Source organism: Oryzias melastigma, unplaced genomic scaffold (genome assembly GCF_002922805.2).
Source record: "Oryzias melastigma strain HK-1 unplaced genomic scaffold, ASM292280v2 sc00713, whole genome shotgun sequence".
Lineage (NCBI taxonomy): Eukaryota > Metazoa > Chordata > Actinopteri > Beloniformes > Adrianichthyidae > Oryzias > Oryzias melastigma.
In genome coordinates this window covers 3,680-29,622 of record NW_023417301.1, presented here as the reverse complement: position 1 = coordinate 29,622, position 25,943 = coordinate 3,680, and the positions used below count along the sequence as shown (strand labels likewise).

Genomic DNA, 25,943 nt, shown 5'->3' with positions numbered 1-25,943 from the left:
TTCAGTCAAATTCAGTTTACAGCATTCACACTAACATTATCTGCAATAATGTTAGTGTTTAATAAATGACTATCCTGTTCGGCCTGCGACTTAAGATGTGTTTTGGAGTTTGACATCCTTGTCATATTCAGTCAATGTGCTGCTTCAAAACAGGAAGTTGGAAATTTGTTTTTAATCTAGTTTTGAATTCCTGCACTGTAAAAAAAATAAAAATACAAATCAGATTGATTCAACTTTAAAAAAAACAATACACTTGCTACCTTAAAGACATGATTGAAGCTCACAAATTACTTCATAAAATTTAACCCCTAACCTAAAATACTAAGTTAACATGATCTGTTAAATCAGCAATGGAATTCAAATAATTTCCTCTTTTTAATTAAATCTAACTCATTATTTTAGGAATTTCAACACAACTATTATATTTTCAAACTCCTGTTTACTTATAGCTTAATCAGGAAAAGTAAACTGCATCCACTGCTGCTCGTAATCTTTAAAGGAAATTTGTCTTTTACGATCAAAAATTTTTCCTACTTTGAAAAGTTTGGTATTTGATTGCATCAAGGCCACAGTGCTGCCCCCTTTTGGCCGATACCACACACACACACACACTCAGACTTGTCCATGTTTATTGTGAGTCCTGGTTCAGAACCATAAACGAGTTTCTCTCTCCAGTGGATGTGCTGCGGCGTGGTGAACCATGACGACTGGTACGCCGCCCTGCAGGAGAACGTGGTTCCTGACAGCTGCTGCCAGCAGGTCCACCCCGGCTGTGGCAGGAACGCCTCCAACGTCTTCTGGAAGCGGGTCAGTCTTCACGGTTCCTCCGTCGTGCTTGTAGAATCTGAAAAGAACCGAACCGTCAGAGAGGCTGTTGCTNAGAACTTTTTTAGAAGAGATAGTAAAGCGCTACACAAGTACACACTATTTACTATTTTTAATTTCATTTTTTTTACAATTACCAACTGTCAAACTTTGACATTTAAAGTAGAGACTTTGCATAAATTGCTGAAGTTGTTGTACATGTTGTGTCCACTTAGACAGCAACATTTTGAACGTGTGGATCGGTCTGATCGGTGTCGGCTTGAACCCCACTACCTTCAAATGGACGGACGAGAAGCCTTTGACCTTCACTTACTGGGACCAGAAACAGCCCATGCAGCCCTCTCAGACGTCCTCCTGTGTCTTCTACTCTGGAAAGGTTTGTTGGTGCAAAATTGCCACTTAAGTTTTTTCGACATCTGAGTGGACTTACTACAACATATTTTTTTTTAAAGAAACAAAATCTAGAATCATTTTGTTTTTACCAGGTCTTCCAAGTTTAGGAGTGAACAACACCTTCATTTTTTCCTCATAATTGGTTAGTAATTTATACATAAACTAATAAAATACTATTAAGATCACTTGGTTTTTTATTAAATTGATCAGTTTAAAACTTAGAATCAACTGGTTAGCAAATATATCTAGATGGACAGATAGATAATTATAACTCCTGCTTGGTTTGATGTTTTTATCCCAGGAACTTCAATACATTTTGAAAATATAAGCCGGTTAACTAAAGCCAATGTCAAAAATGCTGAATTTTGTGGCCAGCCAGATCAGGGGCCCGTTTCAAGAAGCAGGTTCAACAAATTTAGAGTTCGAACCTGAACTTAGAGTCACTGGACTCAAAATTCTCAAACTCAGGGTTTTCGGTTCCACAACAGCTGAAAATGTTTGATTCAATCAACTTAAAGTTGTTAGAACCAGAACCAGGTGTGAGCGTCGCGACCATCAAAAGCCCCGATCAATGGAGCAAAGACAGCACGATTCACCATGGCAACGGGAGCAAACACCTGAGTTTAGTACTTCTGGCGGCAGAAATTGATAAGTTCCTTCAAGCATATGCGACTATAGGAGAACATTTTCTGCAGGAAAAGCAACACAGCTGCAGCGGTAGAACAGAGAGAAAATATCTGCAGTTGTTTGAATTATTCCAAATAATGAATAAATAATGTCAGGAAGGTTATTTTGTCACTTGTTGAGTAAGGAATGGTTTTTGATCTGTTAATAATTTAATCAGTAATCTCCGTAATCGCATGAATGACCCCCTCCCCCACCTCCCGCTACACACACGGATATCACTGCACGCTAAGAAGAAACTGTAGCTGCATATGTTACAAAAGCATTTATTTAATTTTAATTCTCAAGACTTAAAAAATATTCGCCGAATTCTTTTTTTTAAGCATAACAAAACATTCGATAGCCGGGACTCGAACTCGCAAACTCCGCAGTGGGAAGCAGCGTTGCTGACAACCGAGCTAATGTTCGACGCAGCTGGGCGACAAGTTCAGATCCTTTCTCGGTGTTTGACACTCAATGATTTCTATTGTTAAGGGTTTAAAATAAGGAAAAGAAAACTGTATTTTTTAATAGCGAGTCCCTGGAAAAACTCACTATTTATAATATCGCTGAAATAAAAATGAATCAGGAAACTGCAGTCAGCCGACTCGTGTCCTCCAAATCCTCTACCGACGTAAATAACATTTCCTCTGGATTAATCAGCCTCCTCTCTACATGATCCTCTATGAATGAACATGTCATTTTGGTTTCTACGTGATGAAAACATGACGTCTCTAATGTGAATGTTCTCTAAATGTTAATGAGGAACTCATATTTGAACATCTTTCACTTTAAAAAGGGGCGGAGACCGCAGAGAACTCTAAGTTTCCTGAAGAAAACCTGCTACCGACCAGGTTTCGTTCACAGACTCAGTTACCATAGTGATTGATTCTGAGTTCATCTTAACCCGCTTCTTGGAACGGGCTTGGTTTCGCCCACTTTCCCGGGTTTGAGTTATCTCTCTTTCTGGAACCGAAAACTCAGAGTTTTACTGAATTTGGAGTTCACGAACTCAGAGTTCCAACAAAACCTGCTTCTTGAAACGGGCCCCTGATCAACGAGCAACTTAATGACGTCTGTTTATGTAACAATTTCAACCTAATAAGGTAGAAAACAGTTTCAAACTACTTTTAAGGACTTATTTAACAGAAATAAATATCATTAAAATCATCAGCAGATCGTGACTTAATCAGAAAACATTTTAGGTCATAAATGTGGGCGGAGCTAAAGCAGCAGCAAATGTTAGACTGAACCTTCTAGAGAAAACTTTTAAATCTTCGTCTGTGTTTAAACAAATGTTCATCTAGAACTAAACATAAAGAGTGGTGACAGTTTTTAAGTGTTCATTTCCAGTCGTCCCTTATTTACATTCTAAATCTGTGATGGAGACATCTTTAACTATTCTAGATGTTTTTAAAGCTGTAAAATAAACTTTTAAAGCTCAAACCGTCGAAAATGAAAAGAAAACAAATTTTCTGTTACAATTGGTTATGGTTACCTTTTGTTATTTTGGTAAAATTGTGTTTAAAAGTTTGCCGATGTCAACCAGAAGTCACTAAACACACAGGCCGTGATATCACTATTTTGTCTGACGTCGCTGTGAAAAAGGTCAAAATAGTGAGAGGGGACACAGTAAGTTAACCTTTAACACCAGAGATGTTGTAACAACACGATCTTTGACGTACCAGAACTCTTCAACCATCAACGTCAGTCAAGAGACTTTTCATCAATGAGTCTAATGTAAAGCTTTAAGCTCCATTTCTCCATGTTAATTGAAAGATCATCACTGGAGCTAAAGTTCTAAACTATTAAAGGTTAAAAGCTTCTGGTTTCCTTCTGCAGCTGCTCGGCATGGCCTTCTCCATGACGCTGTACCAGCAGATCCACCGGACAGGAAAGAAGTTTGAGGCCTGAAGAAACTCAGCATCACCTTCATCTATGCACTCAGTTACGTTTGTGAATAGAATTATACGTATTTTTACACTTTGATCATGTATCGAACATTCATAAAAGTTCAATAAACGTCTCAGATTAAAGTCTGAAAGATGTTATTTCATAAATAAAAACAGAAATATTTGTGTTTCATGTGAACATACTTTGCTTGAGCAAAAATCACAAGCTAAAATAGTTTGTAATGCAGAAAATGTCAATTCTCATTTTAGGAAACCAAAACAGTGTTTTTGGGTCAAGCACACTAAATTATAATCAGAAATTCCTTAAACTTCAGGAACGTTTTACTATGTAATGCTTTTACTTTGAAAGGACAGTTTCTTCTCACTTCCACTCAGCTTCCTAAAAGTGAAGATACCTGAGAGAAGCTGCTGCAGTCACATCTCCATGGTGTTGTCGTTGTCGTGGACGACGTTTCCTTTGATGACGACGTACCGGATGAGCTCCTGATGCCCCCCCAGCTGGTAGATGAGGTGTTCCCACCTGCAGCCGAACACAGGAGACATTTAAGAAGTTCAGATTCATCTGGAAGAACAATCCCAGATAATCCTGAGAGAAGTTTGGGCATAAAATGAAACCAAATCACAAAACATACTTTTGAAGATTCATAAAGCCTCAAGATGGTTCAATCTAAACTGTCAAATGGTGCCCCGAGTCAGTCAAAATTAAAAACAACATTGAAGAATCACTAAAGACTACGTAGAAAAATAGAAAACAGAATACTCCAGACATGAATCTGGAGAAGTAAAAGTGTATTGTTGGCTGTAGGTGAATGTGTCCGCCACTTCCAGCACTTCTGTCTGGTGAGACTAACAGAGTTTTGGGGAAGAAAATCCCCACACAGTAATAGAATGTAAAATAAGAATAACACAGGGGGGTCAAAATCCAAAACCGTAGGTCAGGACAGGATATAAACATTTATTCAACACTCTAAAACTACATTTCAAATTTTAAAACTGTAACTGTGAATGCTGTAAGTTCAATTTGGCCGCTGAAATTGATAGCAGAAAATAACTGAAGCTGACCTGAAAACGCTTAAACTGCTAGCCAGCTAAAATGTTAGCTAAGGGCCAAAATAGCCTAAAAAAACTAAACAAAAAAAACACTTAGGTTAGCCAAAAGAGCTAGCATTTAGNCCGAACTGTTGCTTTTATAGCCACTATTATTATGGATTTACATGTTTAATGCAGGACTTCAGTATGATGGTCTCCTGTGGGTACACAGATATTTAATAGAAGGTGTTCTGTTGTGTACAGAACTTATTCAGAACTAATCAACTTTAATAAAAAAATATTGTATACTTATTCAGTATTTTCACTTTATATATGAAGGTAAAATCTTTAATCTGTAAAAAAAAACTCCCAAGTGCAAACTAAAAAATTTGGTAAATGTACAATTCTTTTTTTTTCTTAATAAAATCTAATCAAACAAAACAAGTAACTTTATTTTGTTTGTTTAATTTGGGAATATTTCAGCACAGGATGGAGGCTGTGTTGTGATAACCACCAGAAAACCCTTGGGCAGCTGGGAAGTGAAGAACTGCACGTTTTTTAAAGCTGGAACCATTTGTAAGAAAGACCTCAGCCCGCCTCCACCTCCAGAACCGGAACCAAACCCAAACGCAACCTGCTCTGATGGATGGGTGTCCAGACAAGGCATCAGATACTGCTACAAGGTATGTTTCAATCTAAGAGTTCTTTCTGGGGTTTTTTCTTGTTATAGAATCACTCTGGTGTACAATTATAATTTGGTGGATTTTTATCTTTTAGTTTAAATAAGGACCTCATGTTTTTGCAGTTTTGAAATATTGAAAACTTCTCTAAACCCACACAAACATTCATTTATGGACACAACTTACAGAGCTAAAAATGACTGAATGCATAAATTATGTGAAAAAAGAATTTCCGCATTAAAAAAGTCCACTGTATTTGTGGAAAAAAAGCTTTTCCATAATCAATTACTAATAAATGTTTAAAAGTATCTTTCTACTCTTACTAAGGAAATGTTATTTAACTGTTTTTGAATGCATATTGCATTTTAAAACAGCAGCACTCTACATACTATAAAGATTTCTGTCACTGAACTTCAACCTGCATGACAGTTAACTTTATAAAAAGTTGAATGTTTATAGATTATAGAAGGAAAGGCAAACATTTCATTGGATCACCAGTCAACCATCGTATCCTCTGACACCATTGCTTCTTCTGTCATTTGATAGTTTTCTTTTGATTTCATTGTACTACATTGTACTACATTGTGTGAAGGTCAAATCTCATTGTTTTTAACGTTTACTCTGTCAGGTGTTTCATGAGGAAAGAGTCAGCCGGAAGCGTTCTTGGGAAGAAGCCAGGAGGTTCTGTCAGGCTCTGGGAGCCGATCTACCGAGCTTCACTAATGTGACAGAGATGGTGGCTCTGCACAACATCATAAGAGAAACTATCAGGTGTGTGACCAGCGCTCTCAGTCAACTCTTGCTCCAACGCCTTCAGGAAGGGGAGGGTGTCTCAACATAAAATGGCAAAACTTAAAGGCCCACTCCAATGAAAATTGTGTTTTTAACATGTTCTTTTCTGATGACGGAGGACATACATAAAGAACATTAAGCTTAAAGCATTTCCTGATTCAAATCATTGGGAATCTGGAGCAAAAAAAAATGCAGTTTAAGAAGGTTGGAGGTGTGATGTAGAAGTAACAACGGCAAGCCACAAGCTTCCTGCTCCGCTCCACTCTGGCGCATCCACTTGCAGACGACTAGATTCATATATGTCTTTGTTTTCCTCGTCTGAGCTGCCATTTGTCTTAACCCTTTGAAGAGCCACTCCAATGAAAATGGTCTTTTTTGTGTTTTTAACATGTTCTTGTGGTATTTTCTCATTGTAGAAAACCTACGTAAAATAATTTATGAATAAAACTGCGCTTCTGAGTATTCCTTAATTGTAATCGCATTGGATCAGAAAACTGGATGCTTGGAAAAGCTCAGACTAATAAGACACTGAAATGGTCGTGCCAAAGTCCATTCTGTGCACATCATCCTGCTGCATCTGCTTGTAGACGACTAGATTTATGTAGGTCTTCATTATCCTCGTCCGAGCTATGTGACTCAAAACTGTACGACTGGATTGATCCAGTATTGCTCGTTGTTATTTTTGTGTTGCAAATGTTAGCTTGTAGCTGTAAGCGCACGCGTGAGTGTGCAGACAGAGCTCCCAGCGACAGGGAGGCGTTGCTCCGAGCCAACAGTCCCGCCCACAACCCAGAATTGAATCTCTAAAGGTGCATTCACACCAAATTTTGTGGCGGAGGCGGCCAGTTTCAAGTTAAATCAATAGTACAGGCACGCTGTGAGGCGAATTGAAGTCATGCGTCGTGATTTGAGCAACCAGCGTGGCGCAAAGTTCTGGCAGCAGCTCCATTTGAGCAATGCGGTGCAGATCAGGCGGCGCAGCCAAAATGTAAATGTCTGAACTTTGACAGGACGTCGCGTCATGTCTGCCAATCAGAAACTCTGCTTTGGGCACGTGATGTTTTTAGTGACTTTGAGCGGCGGAGCTCACTCACTCCATATGCCGGCAGACAGAGAGCCGCTGCAGGGTGCGGAGGCTGCCGGCTCAGGCCTCATTGAAACATTAAAAAAAAGAAAGTAACGAAAAAAAAAACAGGAAAAAGGTCCCCTTATTTTATTTCATCCCCCTTGGGTTAATACGAGACTCTGAGCCTTCAAGCTCAGTCGCAGAGACAGAGAAACACAGCAGAAGTGGCTGTCATACAGACACAGTCCCCTGTACCGGGAAAATCTTTCAATAATAATCAAATAAACGCAAACATGGAGACATGATTACCAATGTTTTTGTAAAACTCGTCACAATAAGTAAACCTGATTTTATTTTATTTTTTTGTAGCAATAATCGGTACTTCTGGGTAGGCCTGAACAGGAGAAATCCAGATGGTTTCTCCTGGGAGTGGAGTGACGGTCGACCTGTGAGTACATTGTTGATGATTTGGTTCTGTCTAAATCTCCCATCCTGAGATGACTAGTTGGATTTAACAGGATTGTTTGTTGATTTAAATTCCATTATTTTTATCTGAAGATGCCATTTTTGTATAAATTCAATTCAAACACACCAAACAAAGGTTAATTTGACTCTTCATAGTTAACTCCGAGTGCGTTTATTTCAGGTTTCCGTGGATGTTTTACATCAAGATTTCATTGAGGATGATGTTTACAGTCGGGATTGCACAGCATTCAAGGTGGGCCTTACAAAAGACATTTTTAGACGTTTTTAACAATTATTTTTTTATTATTCATTTTAACCCTAATACCCCTCTTTTATTATTATTTAGCAAGTTTCTTTTGGTAAATAAACAAAATTAATAGAAAAAAAATTGAATATTTTTTTTCCATTGTCCTTTTCTTGAAATAAAATATCAATTTAATGTATTCTCTGTGATTTAAAGTGTAAACTGTCAGATTATCTTTTAAAAGCCTTTTCTCTCCACCTGTTAATAATTTGAGCTCTTTTATGTTCATATTAGACCATGAGGAATAGCTTGACTCACCTGCTGATGTACGTGCTTCATGACGTCGTGGTCGCACCTTTCTATGCCAGACCGTTCCACTGCGACGCTCAGCTGGAGTGGGTCTGCCAAATACCCCGCGGTAATAATCCTCCCACACTCACCACCCGGCTGCAGTTTCACTTCAGACCTCCCATCAAACGGCTCAGTTATATTGTTTCATTTGAATGTTATGGCAGTGAGAACAATGGAGAGTTTAACTTATATTCTGTAAATATACTTGCATACAATTTTTTTTTTTTTTTTTTTGATAAATTCTTGCTGTTGCTTCCACAGGAATCGACCCAAAAAAACCTGAATGGTACAATCCAGGTAAGGATTTTTTTGATCCTGTGGTTGAGCAGCTGACATGGCCTATAAGTGGTCCCTCGTGCGTCACACGCTCAGGTGTCTCTTGTGCTTCTCAGATCCCCACCACGAGACGTCCATCTTCGTCGACGGATCAGAGTTTTGGTTTGTAAAGGAACCAAAGTTGGCTTTTGAGGAAGCCATGCTCTATTGCAATCAAAGTGGCAGTAAACTGGCAGTTCCTCTGAGCTCGAGCGCTGCTACGAAGATTCAGGCGCAGCTTCAGCAGGTAAGTAGCACAAGACCTTCATTATATTTCTATGGGTCTTCATGATAAAGTCAGGCTGAGCAAAAAAAAAAAAGAACAACATAGATATTTAAAAAACTAACCTTTTATCCTTCTAGTAAATAAATTTCTCCTAGAAATTATCATTTAGATTCTCTTTCTACTCTTTTCATTAAACGTTTTCCTTTTGAGTTATTTATGGATAAATGTACACAATATTACTGTAGTGACTGTAGAATTCCTTTGAATTTAGACCAGCAAGAAGTGTTTTTTTTAATGATATGTTGTAATCAGATTAGTCTTTCTTTATTTCTTCTCTGTGGAAATCTTTTGTTCATTTACACACATTTTTTCAGAATGCAGTTGGAAGTGGATTGCAGGAAAATACTGTATAATCCATATGATTAAGTGTTATAAATCCAGATTTAATGGCTTAATTCTAGAAACTGTTAGAATTTCTTTAGGCGCTTGAAAAAGTTTCTAAAAAAGCGACGCCTTTGTGTGTGTGCTTGTTATCAACAGTTGACGGGGACCCAACAAAACTGGTGGATCGACATGAGGCAGAGTGTGCGAGGCTTCGCTCCGTCGTAAGCTAAAGCAGACGCTCGCTTTATCACGAATGCAAGCTGGCACATCGAAATAATAACCCAACCTGTGTATGTTCTAGCTACGCCCAAAAGTACTTCTATCGCTCCTTCCTCTTGGGTCAGTGCACCGCCATCAGTACGGACGGTCCACTTTCACGTGAGTCACATGTCTGTTTGAAAGAGGACGATGGTAAAAATCTAAACATGTCTTCACGGAATTCAACGGGTCCCACTCCAATCATCTTTAGATGTTTTGTAAAAGCATTCACAGAGGTCTTTTAATTATGATTAGGTCGTTTTTAGGCCAAATAAAAAAAACTGTAGTTTTCTAGGTTATAGTTTCTGCAGAGCGGCAGGAGTTCATTAGTAATTGGCCTTTGTGGGCGGGACAGTTGGCTTGGAGTAAGCCCGCCCGCACTTAGTGTCATCCATCTGTTTACATGTTGCTGATTGTAGTTTCTACATCACACCTACAAACTTTTTCCAGCAGCTTTTTTTTTGTCTGCTCCTTATTCACCACAATTTTAATAAAAAAAATGCCATTTTAAGCTTAGTTTTCATCATACATGATAAGAAAATATGCCAGAAGAAAATGTTAAAAACACAATTTTACTCGGAGTGAGTCTTTAAAGAGAAGCAGAAAATGTATTTAAGGAAACTACTTTCAGGAGAATTGCACCTGTTTAAAAAAAAAGCAAAAATTCTAGTTTTTCAGGGTGGCGTTAGTTTCATGATTTTTGCTCAGTGTCTAAAGTTTACCATCATATATTCTAATATATTTAATTAGTTAAGGGAAATTATTTTTTACCAAAGTAAAAAAAAGAAAAGAAAAAAAGATGTTTCCTTGTTTTTGTTGACCTAAATAAATAAATTGCTGACTATTATGTGTGTAATTAGAGCCACATTCTACATATTCAAACTTTACTTTTTAAAAAATTAACTAAAGAAGTTAGTTTTTATATGCAACAAGAAAAGAAAAAGACAACTGCTAGTGTTGTCAGGGGCTGAAAAATCCTTGCATGGTGATCCAAAGTTGTAATCTCCAGTCTGCTCTTTTCCTCTCGTCTTACAGAGTTTAGTTGCCAGCAGAAATTCCCCTTTGTCTGTGAAAGACGCAACATCACATTAGTGGAGAAAAACCCTCTGCTGCCTCAGCCTGGAGGAACATCCTGTAAAGCCAACGCCTTGTCCTTCAGAAATAAGGTCAGAGACTTCCTCCTCGTTTAATGCCAGACATCTAGCTGCAGATTAGCTCCTAATCTCCCAGTTGGAACAACGTCCAAACCACTGGGAGATGATATGTGTTACTCTTTAAAAGAAATTTCCCAAATGTAAGAACCATCTGAGAGTTAGAGCAGAAGTTTGGACCATAAAAGTGATTTACAATCTGGCTTGTCACACAAGTTATTGAACTCTGATCATAAATGCATCCATTTCTGAACCTGGTCTAATCTGACTTGTGTCTTCCAGTGCTACACACTGATGAAATTTGACGTCGCAATGCCGTTCAAAACTGCCAGTGAGGAATGCCAGTCTCTAGGGGAAACCTTGGTCACAATAACCGATCAGGTGGAACAAGGTGAGGACTGTTTTTCCACAATCTTAAAATTTTATTCTGTTTTTATTGTATGTTAAAAATGTTTAATCCAATGATAGGAAGACAATGTTGGAGCTACATTGCGGATACTTTTTTTGTGTGCAATTTTGCATGGTTTTGCTGTTTCCTTATTTGCTGTCAATAATCCTGTAATAAATGCATTTAGCTTTCCAGATTGACATAAATATTCATCCCAATTAGACCTTTGTTTTCATTCTATAAAACTTAACTTTTTAATGAAGATTTGAACTTTGAGAGTTTAAACAACAGAGAAAAGTAAAAACATGTTCATGTCTGTCTAAATAAAGTGTAGTGTGTTGGGAAGAGTTAAGAGCCTTAAAGGGTAACCAAACCCTACATGAACTCTTTATTAGCTGTTCATCTCTATAAATGTGGCTTTAAAAGTATTGTCTGTTGGTCATTGCCAAAGTTTTTAACAAATTAAAATAAACTTGTTTAATTCTTGAAAAGATAGTAAAAGACTGTATGTGTGCTGCCCCTACAGGTCGAAACAAGGTATTACATTTGAGTTTTGTGATTGGTCAAACCATTTAAGTACCACGTCATGATACAACAGTCCTGTTTATAGGAAAATCCAGTCAGAGACCAATGTGCAGACAGTGGGTGGAGTCGGCCTCCATCTTCCCTGTTTGGTTACCCTTTAAAACATCTTGAATCCTACTTTGCAGATTTCCCCTTCCACTGGTTGTCTTCAGAACAAAACTCTGTAAAGATCCTAAAGACAAATGTTGATGGCTTTTTCCTGTCTGCGTTTGTGTGTTTTAGACTTCATCAACACCCTCCTGCCAAAGATGAGAAACATGGCCAAAATATGGATCGGCCTGAAAATCCGTCCGGGTGAGAGCTCGTGGGTGGACCAATCTCCGATCACCTACTTGAACTTTAACCCCCTGCTGCTGGGAATGCAGAGGGGCATAGACTCCATGGTAAGGCCCTCTAGTTCTACTGTCTAAACCCTCACCGGTGTTGTCAGACTTAAATTTTTCCCTGTTTTTCACATGTGGAGAGTTTGGACATGTGCGTGTTCCTGATCAATAACGGCAGCTCTGAAACGCTGGGCACCTGGGATTATTCTTCCTGCAGTCTGCCACAGAATCTGGGAATCTGCCAACATTACGCCGGTAATTAGTCCTGTTTAAAGCTTTGACTTGTATAAGAACTCTAAAGCTACATACACCCTGGGCATGTGACGCGAGTTACACACAGTCTTGATTTGGTGTTCACACTGGACAACCAGGGAGGGGCTTCTTCTTCTTTTGCTACAGTTTACTGGCACTTGTTACATTTTTACTCAATGAAATGCTTTTTCCCAAATCCTTCATTCTGTCCTCTTCAGATAAAGTGGAGCACGTTGTCTCTGAGAAGCCTTTCAAAGTGAACGGCCAGACCTTCCAGTTGATTTTCCAAAACCTCACTTGGTTCAACGCTCTGGAGAAATGCAAGAACATTGGAATGGTTCTGGCGAGCGTGTCCGATGTCTTAGTGCAGTCCTCCCTCAGTGTCAACGTCAGCAATGCCCAAACCCCCATGTGGATCGGCCTTCATAGCAAAGATGTGAGTGTTTGAAGAAAGCGGCGTCGTCTTGATTCACCGTTTGTTTTCTGAGCCTCTTCCACGTCCCGTTCTCAGAATGGAATGAACTTCGTCTGGGCTGACCACAGTCACACGGTGTACAGTCGCTGGTCTTCCGAGGCCAGCGAAGGCTTCTGTGTTTACTTGGACACCGACGGCTTCTGGAAAGCCACAGAGTGTATGGAGGAACTCGGTGGGGCCATCTGCTACAAACCAAACGGTAAGGCAGCGCCAGGAATAACTGGGATGTGTTTACAAAGCCTAACTGTGGCGCTTAGAAACAGAAAACATTAATCGAAAAAAGAAAATGCAAAACAAACTTCTTCAAAGATTTTTTGGAATACAAACACAGAGTTGTTACTTCTCAAAGTGAAGCAAGAAACGTCTGGAAACATTCAAACATGAAACCCTACACTAATTAAACAGTTGCAAACCGGATTTTCAGTTTATTTTGGCAACAGGATGTAAAACTCTTGCAGGGGAAATTTAGAAAGTCCTTCTGTTTTTTTCCCCTTTGAGGTAAAAAGGAGCTCAAATAAGATTTGAACATGGAGTTAATGCCTAAAAAAGCCAAATTTGAATATTATTTGATTCCTCTTTTCTTCTAGATGTTTGTAAATTGATGTTTGTGACAGTTTAAAACTGCTTTTTAGTGCACTTCTTTGACCAAAAGACGCAGAAAGAAAAGTGGAATTCAAAGTGTGACTTCTGGATGTTACAGATCCCAGCATCACTCCCAGCCAGGGCTCTGTGAAGTGTCCTCACGCCATGAATGGACCAAACTGGATCCCCTGGGGGAAGAACTGCTACACCTTCCAGCTGGTGCCTTCACGATGGGACTCATTTCAGAGTGACCCAATCAACAACACCTGCACCAAACTCCGTAAGCGTTTGCTTCATGGTATTTTCTGAAGCAAAAGCACTAACGCCGCCGCTGCTCATCACACTGTCATCACCTGCAGATCCAGACGCCGACATCCTGACCATTCGGAACGAAGAGGAGAACGAGTTTGTTCGGAGAACGCTCCAAAACTTCCAGTCCTTGGTTCAGTTTGTCTGGCTGGGAATGTTCAAAGATGACGTTGGTTGGTATTTTACTTACTGTATTTTTTAGAATATAAGTCACACATGTATAATAAAGAATGAAAAAGCAATACATAAGTCGCTCCGGAGTATGAGTTGCACTTTTGAGAGAAGAGTGCAACACTTCTGAACAAATCCACCAAGCCCAGCATAATGCTGAGTTCACAATGAAAGCGATTCAGGCGTCAAATTTGCATCCGCTGCGTCTTTTGATTCAATGTTTAACGCTTCTCCAAAGATGTGTTCATACAGTAGACACTCCCGTAATGCTTGGGAGAAGCTACCGCTAAGTTTTTAGCACCATTGCTACTTGGAGGCATTGACTGTATATCTCATTTACAATGCATGGAAGGTGTTGAGAGATCAAGTTTATTGATTTTGAAGAGCTCCACAAAATCATTGATTAATCGTCCGTCTCCATGTTGGGTCCATGAGATCATTCTGCCTTTTTTTTTTTTTAAAGTGATCCTTTACCTTGTACTCCAGGAGGTGCATTTGAATGACGGCGATTTCAGCACCACTTCTGTGTCTCTGTAACTCAGTTTGATCCATTAATCTGAGGAAGAAAAAAATAAAAACAAGATTTAAAATGTCTTGATGCAAATAAGAAAAATATCATAAAGTTCAGGAGAAGAAAAATCAGATTCTCAGACCGCCACAATTTTCAAATGTCCAGAGACAAAAATTGGTGACCACAAATGACAGAACTTCCAATTCTGAACACAGAAAGAAATAAAAAAGCTCAATAGACCTAAAATGAAACAAGTTAGGACTATTTTACGTCTTAAGCATCACCTTTGCTTTGCGGATATAAAACAATGGAAAAACTTGGGAATCACAGGTAGAACCATCAAGGTTTTTTTTGTCTTTTTAGGTACTACAGCTACAAGTGATTTAGCATTTTTTAATATTTTTAGAAGATTGTTCAATTTGTTATTACATGCTTTATGTCTGCCGGTGCATCTAATTATTCTGTGTGGGTGCTGCTTATCGCGCTCATTAATGTCATTTGTCTGGATGAGACATGTGGGACTTGGGTGTACAGCTAAGAATGCCGCGCTTTTCATCAAGTATACTTAATGTTTAGGGGGGTGATTTTGGGGACCTAATTTAGCTTGTACCTTTCACGAAGCTGTGAAATCGATCCAAAGTCAGAAGAAAGTTGCTGTTGGCTCACAATTGTCGGCTAAGTCCACTGTACCTTGTTCCGAATCGAAATCGAAGTAGTGTAAGCTGTCTCAGTAACCACGGCGACGTGTATATTAACACTGCAAATTTTTCGATCTGGAAACCAAGTTCTTCAGTGGAAAAGTGAACATGACACCTTTTACAGTTCTCCATGTTTGATTTGGACGGCACTTCTTCTTCTGTAATACTGTCAGTAGCAAATACGGATACACAGACCTACAGTGCCCTCTAGTGGTTGTTAGCAGGAAACATTTGCTTGAGGGCAACCAGACGTTAGTATATAGGTTTTACAAAATCCCATACAAGTCACACCCCTGGCCAAACTATACCGAAAACAGCGACTTATACCTGGTAAAATGTAGACGTTTGTTTTATGTTTCTGAATTCTTCTAAACAGCTGTAATGTTTAAATCATTTTACCCCAGCATCTGTCAGGAGTTTTAAAATCGTTTCTTCTGCTCCAGATAACCAGACGCGGTGGTACGATGGCACCGTTGTCCAGTATTCCAAGTGGGAAGGAGGCAGACCATTCTTGGATTCCTCCTTCATGGCCGGTATCACCACCGACGGCACCTGGATCCTCATCACAAGCGAGAATATGTATGCAGAGTTCAAGCAGAAGACGATTGTGAGCTGCAAGCTGGATAACGGTAAAACAAATCGTGTGTCACACCAACGCACAGAATATGTTTGCACATCTGTTTGAGCGCATCTAAAGGAAAGTTCTCTCCTTGATTGTGAAGAAGTCAAACAGGAGTACAACCGATCGCCTAAAGACTTCCAACACTACGGCAGTTTGACCTACAAGGTTTTAACCAAAAAGCTAGACTGGTACCAGGCCGTGCAGGAGTGTAGCGAGCTTGGCGGCCACCTGGCGAGTATCCACGACTTCAAGCACAACTCTCACGTTAAGCTTCTGGCTAAAACGGATGGCTTCAACCTGTGGATTGGCCTTTCTAAAGTAAGGATCTCCTGCTGCCAAATCGGAGAAAGCTGTTTTCAGAAACTTGCTGGCGTGACATCATCCCACCTGGCTTGTGTTCCCTGCAGGTCAGTAGCGTGGGCTACGAGTGGTCTGATGGGACGAAGTTCGGCTACTCTCACAACGGCTTTAATGCACACGGAGGCTCCAGCTCGGGCCAGCTGGAGGCCAGCTGTGTCTTCATCACCCCGAACGGAACCTGGATGAACACCAGCTGCAACACTATGATGGACGGCGCCATCTGCTACACCACCGCCGTCACCACCCCCACACAAAGTGAGACCGCACCTTGTTTTTCCGCTGTCTAAGTATGGCTGGAGGTCAGCCTGTTGTGGCAGACTGAAGGAAACAGCAGCAATGACTTCTGCCCCTCCATACTTCACTAACTGACCTTTTGTTTTGATGATCAACCAGGAGCTAAACTGAAAGCTGCTGCAGAAAGCAACCACTGTCCTCAAAGCAAAGGAGACTCCAAGTGGGTCCAGCATCAGAGCCACTGTTACGCAGTTGACATGCAGTGGTACAACTACTCAATCTACAGCATGGAGGATGCCAAGGCCATCTGCAAGAAGATGGGTAGGTCTTTGCTCTGTGGAATAATTGTGTATTTTAACCCACTAAGTCTCATTCCAAGCATCTTCTGACTTATTTTCAAAGCATTCCCAATTTCTTTTAGATATGGTTATGTTGTTTTTAGCTAAAATGTAAAAAATCTGTATCATTTTTTAGGTCATAGTTTCTACATAGCAGCAGGAGTTCATAAGAAATTTGCCTCTGACTGTTGGCGTGGAGTAAGCCTGCCTCATACCCCGTCATCCATCTGTTTACATGCCGTCCAGCTAGCTTACAGCCCCAAGCTAACATTTCCGGTGCAACAAAAATCATGAGTAATATTGAAACTATCCAGCCATACAGTTTTGAGTTAGATGCCACTTCAGATTATGAAAACAAAGACATACGTGGATCTATTTCTCTAAACGTAGATTCATCAGAATGGAGCACAGCAGGGAGCTTATGGCTTGCCGTAGTAGCTTCTACGTCACAAATACAAGCTTTTACAAGCAACATTTTTTTCCTTTGCTCTGAATGCAATTTTAAACTTAATTTTCCTTATGTATTGTGACTCCATTTTGATAAAAATGCCACAAAAACATTTTAAAACACCAAAAACAGGTTTTGTCATGATTCGACAAACCTGTTTCTTTACATTAACCGGAGTCTTCATCAGTTGTTGTTTTCTTGTTCCGCTGACAGATGCTGAGCTGCTGACCATCAAATCCAAAGAAGAGAATGACTTTCTGGAAAAGAGTCTCAGTGATGACCCTCTCATCACCACACATGTATGGCTCGGCGTGCAACTTGATTCCCAAGGTAGACACCATCATTCAAAAATATTTTTTTCAAACATTTTGTGTATTTTCATCCTTACTTATACGGATAAACATGTTCATTCACAGGATGACACTGATTATACTAGTCTTATATGTTTTTTTTCTAATAAATACATGTTTCTCAAAAGGTCTTATTTTGCCAGGGCACTGTTGAAAAATTAAAATATTCTTAATATTCTATCTCGCCTGATTAAGGAAAGCTTAAACTAAAAATAAATGATGCTACTATTAAAAGCTTTGATAATGGACAGCAAAAAAACAAAAATAGTCTTTAAGGTGAAAGCTACAAAATCGGATTAGTAACTGTTATTCCTAAAAAGTTTATGATGATTTGCTATGAAAAAATCCATAATAATAAATGCAAAATTAAATCAGAAGATGGATGATTTTGCATGTATGCAGCGCCTAGAGTTTATCTAGATTTTATCCATGTTCAGGTTTCATTTCATCTCTTAAATAAAAAAGTAAACTTTTGTGTTTTAAGTACAGTGGTACCTTTTACATTCTTTTTGCTGATTGGCTGTTGAACTTATTAATCAATCTACTCCAAATTGTGTTTCCTGTACAGAATGCATTCAGATTCCATTCTATAATACTGGACTTATTTTTCTTGAAAAGGTTTGAGCTTTGAGAGTTTGAAAAAGAAAGCAGCGTGTGAAAATGCCTGAGAAAAGTGTATAAAGTGTGTAGTAAGGAGTTTTACGGTCTTAAAACTGCTAGAATAATCATTAAAAATGAAAATGACTTCTTCGCAGATTTTCCCTATTACAGGTTATTTTTTGAGACATTCTCCCATAAAAGTGATTGAAGCCTGTTCAGTAAAATTCATATTATGTGCTTTAGGTACATTTTAAAAATATAAAATGTTATACATGTTCTGTATTTAAAGACTGCAAAAATAATCCTAATGCTGCAGAAACGTCACTTTTGATTTAATACCTAGTCTTGAAANACAGACCATGAGGGGCTCTAACTTCACCTTTCCTCAGACTCAGACATTTCTGACGTGTTCAAGTTTGAAGCAAAAAATTAATTAAACTTTACTGAAGATTAAAACAACCAGAAACATGTGTTAATAAAGTTTTTACAATGCTGAAACCTGCAAAAGAATGATACTTTAGTACATATTTCCTTTGAATATTAAGTTACAAAAAAAGTAAAAGATAAGAACAGTAAAGATGTTTTTCAAAACTATTAAATAACAGTAAAATTTCAACAAAGTTTAGAAGAAACGTACCTTGAATAGGTGCATAATAATTATACTAATAACACTAATAATACTTAAAACAAAAGAAGCAGCATTTTGAAAATAAATGTATATTTCTTCATAAAACTGAAAAATAATTTTAAAAAATCTGCTGTAAAAACAGAATTCTAAGAGCAAAAATCAACTCAAACTTAAAAAAAATGCTTGAAAAATAAAAAAATTGAAAGCAGTCAGAGGGAAATTCCTACAAAAACAACAGATGAGTTAAGCTGATGCATACAAAACCTCTGATGCATAAAACAGCTACTAATAGATTTAAAAATAATTACAAATATGAAGTAAATTACAAAAGGAGTTTGTAAAAATGTAAATAAAAAAGTAAATGGTGCAATTTACCTAAAAATAAATACAGAAACACTGTAATACATTTTTTTATTTTCCGTTATGTTAATTTTTTTTTTAAATAATTTTTGATTTGGAAATGCAAAAATAAAAGCAAAAGAAAGCAAAAGAAAACAAAAGAAAATCAGAAGAAAACAAAAATAATAGAAAAACAAGAGAAACAAAACAAATATTAATCTATGTAGAGAAATATCAAACTCAAGATAATAAGTCATAAAATTGATAGGAAAATACGTATAAATTACATGCACAAGTAATTAATTCAAATATTACAGAAAATCACAGTAGACAAGTTCTTTTGCATACATTATAAAACACAACAAATCTACTGAATATCAATAATAATTAGGATATTTAAAATAAAATGGTTTGTAATGAAGTTGAAGTTAAAATGTTTTTTTTTCTTTGATTCTTTGGGTTTACTTTAAATAAAGTGATCAGGTTTTGGTAGCATAAGATGATGAATCATAGTGGTTTTACATTTACATTTATTTATGCGTAAAAGAAATGTGAGTAATGTTAAATTATAATTATTTTGAATCAGCTGCAGATTTTCTGTTCAAGAAAATCAAAATCCTAATAAAACAAACTAGCAACTATTGACTTCTGATTGACAACAGAAATATGAAAATAACAAAATAAAGGAACAATCTGACTAAATGACCTGAAAATTAGATTCTGACCACAATGACGTCAGCAAAATAAAACTGCTGGATTACAACTTTCTAAACTATAAATTTATAATTTGTTTGTGTGTTCACTTTTTTCTCAATTTAGTATTAATAATTATCATTTATTACAAATTTACTCTCATATATTTATATCTGTTTTATTTCATGGTGACCTTTGTACTCCATCATAAGAAAATGAAAAGCCGCCATTTTAAACATTTTTCTTTCTAATTGATCCCACTCCAATTTGTTCCATCATTTAGATTTTTTTTTCGCCCCTTCTGTACTAAAACCTGACTTAAATGATTACCCGCTGCAGAAGGCCCCATGTTACTGTTCGCCCGGGGCCACTAAAATGCTATGTTCGCCACTGAACTCTACTTGACTTTAGTTAATAATCAGATTATTCAATATAATGTGACCTAAATGTGTTATGTATGCATTCCACAATTGTTGTTTTCTTACATTTATGTAAAATGTTCTTTGCTTTTTGTTTTCTGTAATGATATGTTTATGTTTGTGAGATTTTTTTGTTGTATTATCTACAATCAATACTTGAAATAAATTAACCGACCGACCTGAGTCCTGCAGATCGGAAAGTTCTCCTGATTCTCCTTTTCATCCGTGCTGTATCTTTACTCGTTCCCACGATCTTCAGCTGCACGTTTTTAACTCAAAGGACCACTGATGTCCTCGTCAAAGGTGAGGAAGATCAAACGTGTGCAGCCTTCCTGAAGCTGCAGGAGGATGGAGACATGAGAGAACAAAGACGTCCACTTCACTGAATGAGTGCAGGACCACATGTGAACAGGTGAGATCGTTTAACTTGGCCCACTGCTTACTGGACACGGGTCACATGTGCTCAAACCGGGTCATAGCCCAATTACACAGCACACAGAATGAGAAAAGCCTTTCTGTGTTCAGCAGAGATGTTCTAAAGTAAAGTGAGCAGAAGAAACGGTACCGGTGAGGATCACTGGAGGGCGCTCAAAAGCCTGATCACATGGAAGTGAAGCTTTGTGTGTGCAACACTTTTCCACTGGATAGATGCTAATTTTGGGAAAAATTCTTCATTTCTACGCAGACAGAACTTCATTTAGAGCAGGAGATCATGAGGAGTCATTGATCGATTGACTCTCTTCAATCTCTAGAAGCAGCATCACTGATTTTTCATTGACTTTTACCCAAAAGGTCAGTGGATGTCTGCATTTATGTGTTAGAAAACATGTAAAAATAACACATTTCATTCAAACCACAAGTAAAGTAAATGCAATCGGACTTGCTTTGATATAAGAATATTCAAGTTCTGGACAGATATTCCAAACTTTTCAGTTGTTTTTTGCATCGTGGCTCAGTCCAAACTCTCAAAAAACATTTTTAATGCAACTTTTCTCTATGTTATAAATAAATGAAAGAGTCACAGAAATTATTATTTAATATTTCCTTTTATCTCATTATTAAGCCTCTTTTTAGCTTCCAGCACTTTAAGGACTGCACTGACTGTTTCACACATTTTTTCTGCTTTGACACACCCAGAGGAGCCTGGAAGTGAGTCACGGGGATCTGAATCAGATGTGCTAAAACATACAGGATACTAGATCAAGGAGATAAATACTAGCCGGATTCGTCTAGACTGTTGGTACATTTGTATTTTTTCCTGATCAACACATCTCTTATAGTGTCTGTAGTGTTCCATGTTTGTAGACAGAGAGGATTTAAGATCACACAAAATGAAAAAACTATTTTAAAAAAGTCAATAAACTAGAAAAAATGAGCAGTGGTAATAAATGTAAAGTTGTTATTGTAGTTTCTTTATATATATATAAACACTATAACTGGTGATTATTAAAGATTCCCAGAATAAACTCAGATTACAACACCATTGTGCTTAAACACACATCACAAATAAAGTTGTATTTGTGCCCTGCGACATACTGGCGAACCGTCCAGGGTGAACCCATTGACTGTATCAGAGAACTGGACCAAATCCGTGTGATGTCACCCATAAAAAAACCTACTTCTGTCTTCAACTAAATGAAGTCAGTTCAGTTGAAAGTTTTTTGTGGTATGGACACCGCCATGTTGGAGCCAGAGTGGTCCGAGTCAGTTTGAGTCAACGTTTCTACGGTAACCACTCTTACCAATCAGGAGTGAGCTTGTAGGAAGTCCACACCCCTCCAATTACCATTGGCTACAATGGTAATTAGACATGGGGGCCAGCAGGCTCCACCTACTTTGACTGAAGCATCTGATAATATAGAACATGTTAAAAATGTATTATGGGTATTTTAACAAACAGAATGATTGAGTAATAGCTGTTTATTTCTCAAAAGAAATCTATGGCTTCTTGGAGCCAGAGGGTACTTCCTGTTAGGAATGCCAGAGGGGAAGGGGACATTCAGTCCAGTTCTCATATATACAGACAATGGGCATCTTGCCTTAACCCAACAGTTGCTAGGATAAGCTCCAGCAACCCCTGAGCCCAACAAGGATTAAGAAGCCAAAATATTTTGGTTCAAAGAAGTCAAAATCCCATAGACGTCTACTGAAAAATAAAGTTATAACTCAGTCATTCCATTATCCAAAACGTTCTCACGCCCAACTTGTCATAAATTGACGTTTGGTTAAGGACACATCCACCTCATTTTTCGACATGCTGGGTGTTACCATTAAATCCCCAACCGGAAACGGTCCGTACAAGCAAGTAGAGTCCAGCAGTACCCTAACCTAGTATTGGTACCCTAACTTGGTACTGGTTCATGTCCGGGCCCGATTCGTGCTGTGTCTTGTATACAGGTTCACGTATGGTGGCGAGTTAGGGTACCAGTGCTAGGTTTGGGTACTGGACACATCCCAGGGACCAGTCTGCATCTAGCACCGCATCTGGTACCATGTCCCAAGGGTTGCGGACACTTAATTTTACGAACAACCAGAACGTCAAAAAACAATGAGTTTGGGACATCCAAAACCTCAAAAAGTGACGCGGAGTGGTCCTTAACCAAACGTCAAAATGTGACGACTTGAGGATAAGAATTTGTTGGTTTGTCAGAATAACCATCCATGCTCTGATACTTTTATTTTTTATATTTGATACTTTTATTTTTGGCCTGGGGGCCAACTCCTAAGAAGAGCCCGTTAACCTTAACTGGGTGTTTCTCTTTAAGACAGGGGTGTCAAACTCAATCACACAGGGGGCCAAAATCCAAAAAACACCTTAGGTCGTCAGCTGAACAGGATAAACATTTATTGAACACTAAAACTACATTTTTTAAACTTCAAAACTGTAACTTTTTAACATATAAATAGCATTACCTGCGATAAAGCTAGTGTGACAGCTGTAAGCTGAATTTGGCTGCTGAAAATCCTTGTGCTGATAGCTGAAGATGCTTAAATTGATAGCTGAAAAAATAGCTAAACTTTGAAATAGCCTAAAAAAACTGAAAAAATGACTAAATTAGCCACAACAGCTAGCATGCGAATATATTAACTTAACTCAAAAGAGCCTGAAAAAAACTTTTAAAAACTGTAAATTAGCCAAAATAGCTAGCATGTAGCTGAAATATTAGCTAAACTCCAAAACAGCCTAAAAAATCTTAGCAAATGCTAAAATAGTCCAAAAGGCTAGCAGAATGCCAATTTTTGAAACTTTAAAACCTTTTTAGCATAATTATGAATAATAAAAAGGCAGGAATATTATTCCAGAATAAATCAATTTAAACCTTAAATAACTTTCAAAGTTTGACTCTCCATGAAAATATATTTTGTTAAAATTATACAAGTTCAAGAAATCAGCACAAGATAACATCGGGCCATTAATAACAATAAAATAAGATTTATTGTAGTCTGGGAAGACGAACTAGAATGTTCCTTTAAGTCTGCGCAGGACAGCGGGAGGGGCGGGGCTGAAGCCCGCGCTGTCACTACAGCCTCCGCGCGCCTCCGCGCCGCTCCACAAACAGCCGCGCGCGCAGGCGGAGGACGCACACTGCGGGGAGATGAGAGCCGTGGCATGTCCCGGAGCCGCAGACGAGCCGCTCGGAGCCGGTCACCTCCCCGCAACCTGGGCTGCTCCCGCGCACCTCCAGGAGTCATGCTGTTCCGTCAGAGGCTTTTACCGCCTCATCGGGCTGGATTGAAAAGAGAAAGTTCCGTTTGGAATTGAAATCTATACGCACTTGTTCTTTTGGGGGGTTGTTTTGAGCACCGTGAATGAGATCTTCACACTCCCGGTGACTTCAGAGGATCCGTTTCTTTGCTGCGTATTTTGGGATTACAGCTGCAGGAAGGAGATATGCTGATGTTATTGGTGGTCAGTCTGTCCGTGTTGGTGAATCCAGGTGAGTGATCAGATCAGAAATATGTGCAGAAATGCACCAATTAACCTAATCCACGAAGCTATTATAAATATAAAGCCACACACCACTACAGACATGAACAGAACTCACCACAAAGCTATTAAAAAATGCCCTCAAGGGAAGAGTTGGTCTGTACAGAAGTTCAATGATTCCCCTGTGAAGTTTAATAGGAAGTCTACCTGGAAAGTAAGTCTTGCTGCTGGTTTAAGAGGATCAATCCATCCTGGAACATGAATCTGACCCCTGAAGGGGTCACGGTGAAGTCTGGAGGAAAGCTGCTCATCCTCCACCACCATGTTCTGCCTGTAGGCCGCGTCAGGTCAAACAGGTGCACAATGCCTCCATTATCCCTTTTGCATAACATTTCCAATGGAGGTAAACCACTTGTGTACACAGTGAATCAGACTGTCTGAGGCACTTAGCTTTAACAGAAACATTTAAGGACTTTTCCTGCTGAACTGTGTTGTCAGTGAACTCTGTTTTTGTTTTACAGGACCCTGTGTGGACGTGTTTCGAGCAGGTGTGGCCCCCCGCTGTGAGAGCCGAGCCTGCAACCCCCGCATGGGTAACCTGGCTCTGGGTCGCCAGGTTTTGACACAGACCGTCTGTGGCAACAACGGCACTGAGCTCTCCTGCTTGTACTCGGACCCCAACTCCAACCTGGCCTGCAGCGCCCCCAAGTGCTCCAAATGCAACGCCGGCCTGGCTCACTTGTCCCATCAGGCAGGCTTCATGTCTGACTCCTCCTTCCGCCACCCAAACACCTGGTGGCAGTCTGCGGAGGGGGTGGAGTCTGAGACGGTGCAGCTGGACCTGGAGACCACCTTCTACTTCACTCACCTCATCATCGTCTTTCGCTCCACGCGGCCCGCCGTCATGACCCTGGAGCGCTCGCAGGACTTTGGACGGACGTGGGAGACGCTGCAGTACTACGCCAGCAACTGTAGTGCCTCCTTCGGGATGCAGGAGAACAAGGGGGTCCAGGACGGACCCGCCTGCACCTCCAAGTACTCGGGAGCGTTTCCTTGCAACCGAGGAGAGGTGAGTTGACCTGCAGCTTACCAAGCTGCAAATTCCTCTCAGAGGTTCGTCTGATTTGCAAAAATATGAGGGCAGATCAGTGTGGTTATATTTAATCTTTAGGATCTACTTCTATTCCAGTTAAAAAAGATGGATCATCTCAAAGATATAACTTTTCTGGGTTCTGATAAAATTCTTAATGTGACCTGACTTTTTGGTGAAAATTGTACAATTTTATGATTGTGATGATTTCTTTTCATGACAAAAAATAGGTAAGAAGTTAATATAAAACTAAACTGCAGAATGAAAAAGGAACCAAAAGAAGTTAGTATTCATAATAAAGCAAGAGGCTTAAATCAGGTATTGTGAGACGTTAAATTCTCGTAGAAAATAGTGTCTTTTTTCTTATCTGGTGTTTGATTTTAGGGAACTTGCAAATATTCGACTTTTAGAATATTCAGAATATATTACGTTTTTAAATAAAGGTTTTACCTAAAAAAAAAAAAAATGCTGATGGTCTGAGTTTGTAGTTGCTTCAGATTCCCTCATTTATTCTAAATTTAAAGTCCCACACCGATCATCTTTAGATCTATTTAGTCGTCTTTTAATCATGATGATGTTGTTTTTAGCAAAAATCTAAACACCTGTGTTCTTTTCTAGAACATAGTTTCTGCAGAGCAGCAATAGTTAATTAGAAATTTACCTCTATTTACAATACTCTTTGAGGACACCCACTTCTCTTGTGCGTCGTTCTCCTAGGCGGGGGTGGGCGACCCCTGCCGTGCTAAATCCTGGACCTCCTGCGGGATGGGCGAGTGGGGGTCCTGGCTCATGCCTTGGGTTGGGGTGGTCCTCAGAAGTCCTGGGTAGTGGTGGGTTGTTTGTCT

General features: G+C 39.0%; 2 protein-coding genes and 1 long non-coding RNA gene across 3 annotated transcripts; 2 read left to right on the top strand and 1 right to left on the bottom strand.

The window, feature by feature from the left end:
* Positions 1-612: 612 nt before the first annotated feature.
* Positions 613-4,344, bottom strand: LOC112142160. The gene is made up of 2 exons (XR_002918535.2): positions 4,190-4,344; positions 613-844 (listed from the first exon to the last, which is right to left on the bottom strand). It is a non-coding gene; the product is annotated as an uncharacterized LOC112142160 (long non-coding RNA).
* Positions 4,345-5,288: 944 nt separating this feature from the next.
* On the top strand, positions 5,289-17,578 carry LOC112142159 (lymphocyte antigen 75). The gene is made up of 22 exons (XM_036211156.1): positions 5,289-5,506; positions 6,132-6,274; positions 7,731-7,809; positions 8,008-8,079; positions 8,365-8,488; positions 8,683-8,718; positions 8,814-8,983; positions 9,503-9,567; positions 9,648-9,724; positions 10,640-10,770; positions 11,038-11,146; positions 11,951-12,111; positions 12,192-12,306; positions 12,522-12,739; positions 12,815-12,977; positions 13,479-13,640; positions 13,720-13,842; positions 15,493-15,678; positions 15,772-15,989; positions 16,079-16,286; positions 16,425-16,586; positions 17,265-17,578. The coding sequence occupies exons 2-22, from the start codon at positions 6,237-6,239 to the stop codon at positions 17,561-17,563; spliced, it is 2,916 nt and encodes a 971-aa protein (XP_036067049.1). The 5' UTR covers positions 5,289-5,506; positions 6,132-6,236; the 3' UTR covers positions 17,564-17,578.
* Positions 17,579-23,595: 6,017 nt separating this feature from the next.
* On the top strand, positions 23,596-25,077 carry LOC112142157 (netrin-4; the record flags this gene model as incomplete). Its single annotated transcript, XM_024265411.2, has 2 exons — positions 23,596-24,018; positions 24,530-25,077. Coding segments are annotated over exons 1-2 (594 nt in total), but the record flags the coding sequence as incomplete, so codon positions are not given.
* Positions 25,078-25,943: the final 866 nt, after the last annotated feature.

Coding starts and splice junctions, on each gene's coding strand:
- LOC112142159 (XM_036211156.1), top strand. CDS start 6,237: ATGGTGGCTCTGCACAACATCATAAGAGAAACTATCAG. Junction 12,112..12,191: donor AGAGGGGCATAGACTCCATG/GTAAGGCCCTCT, acceptor TCACATGTGGAG/AGTTTGGACATGTGCGTGTT. Junction 12,307..12,521: donor AATCTGCCAACATTACGCCG/GTAATTAGTCCT, acceptor TGTCCTCTTCAG/ATAAAGTGGAGCACGTTGTC.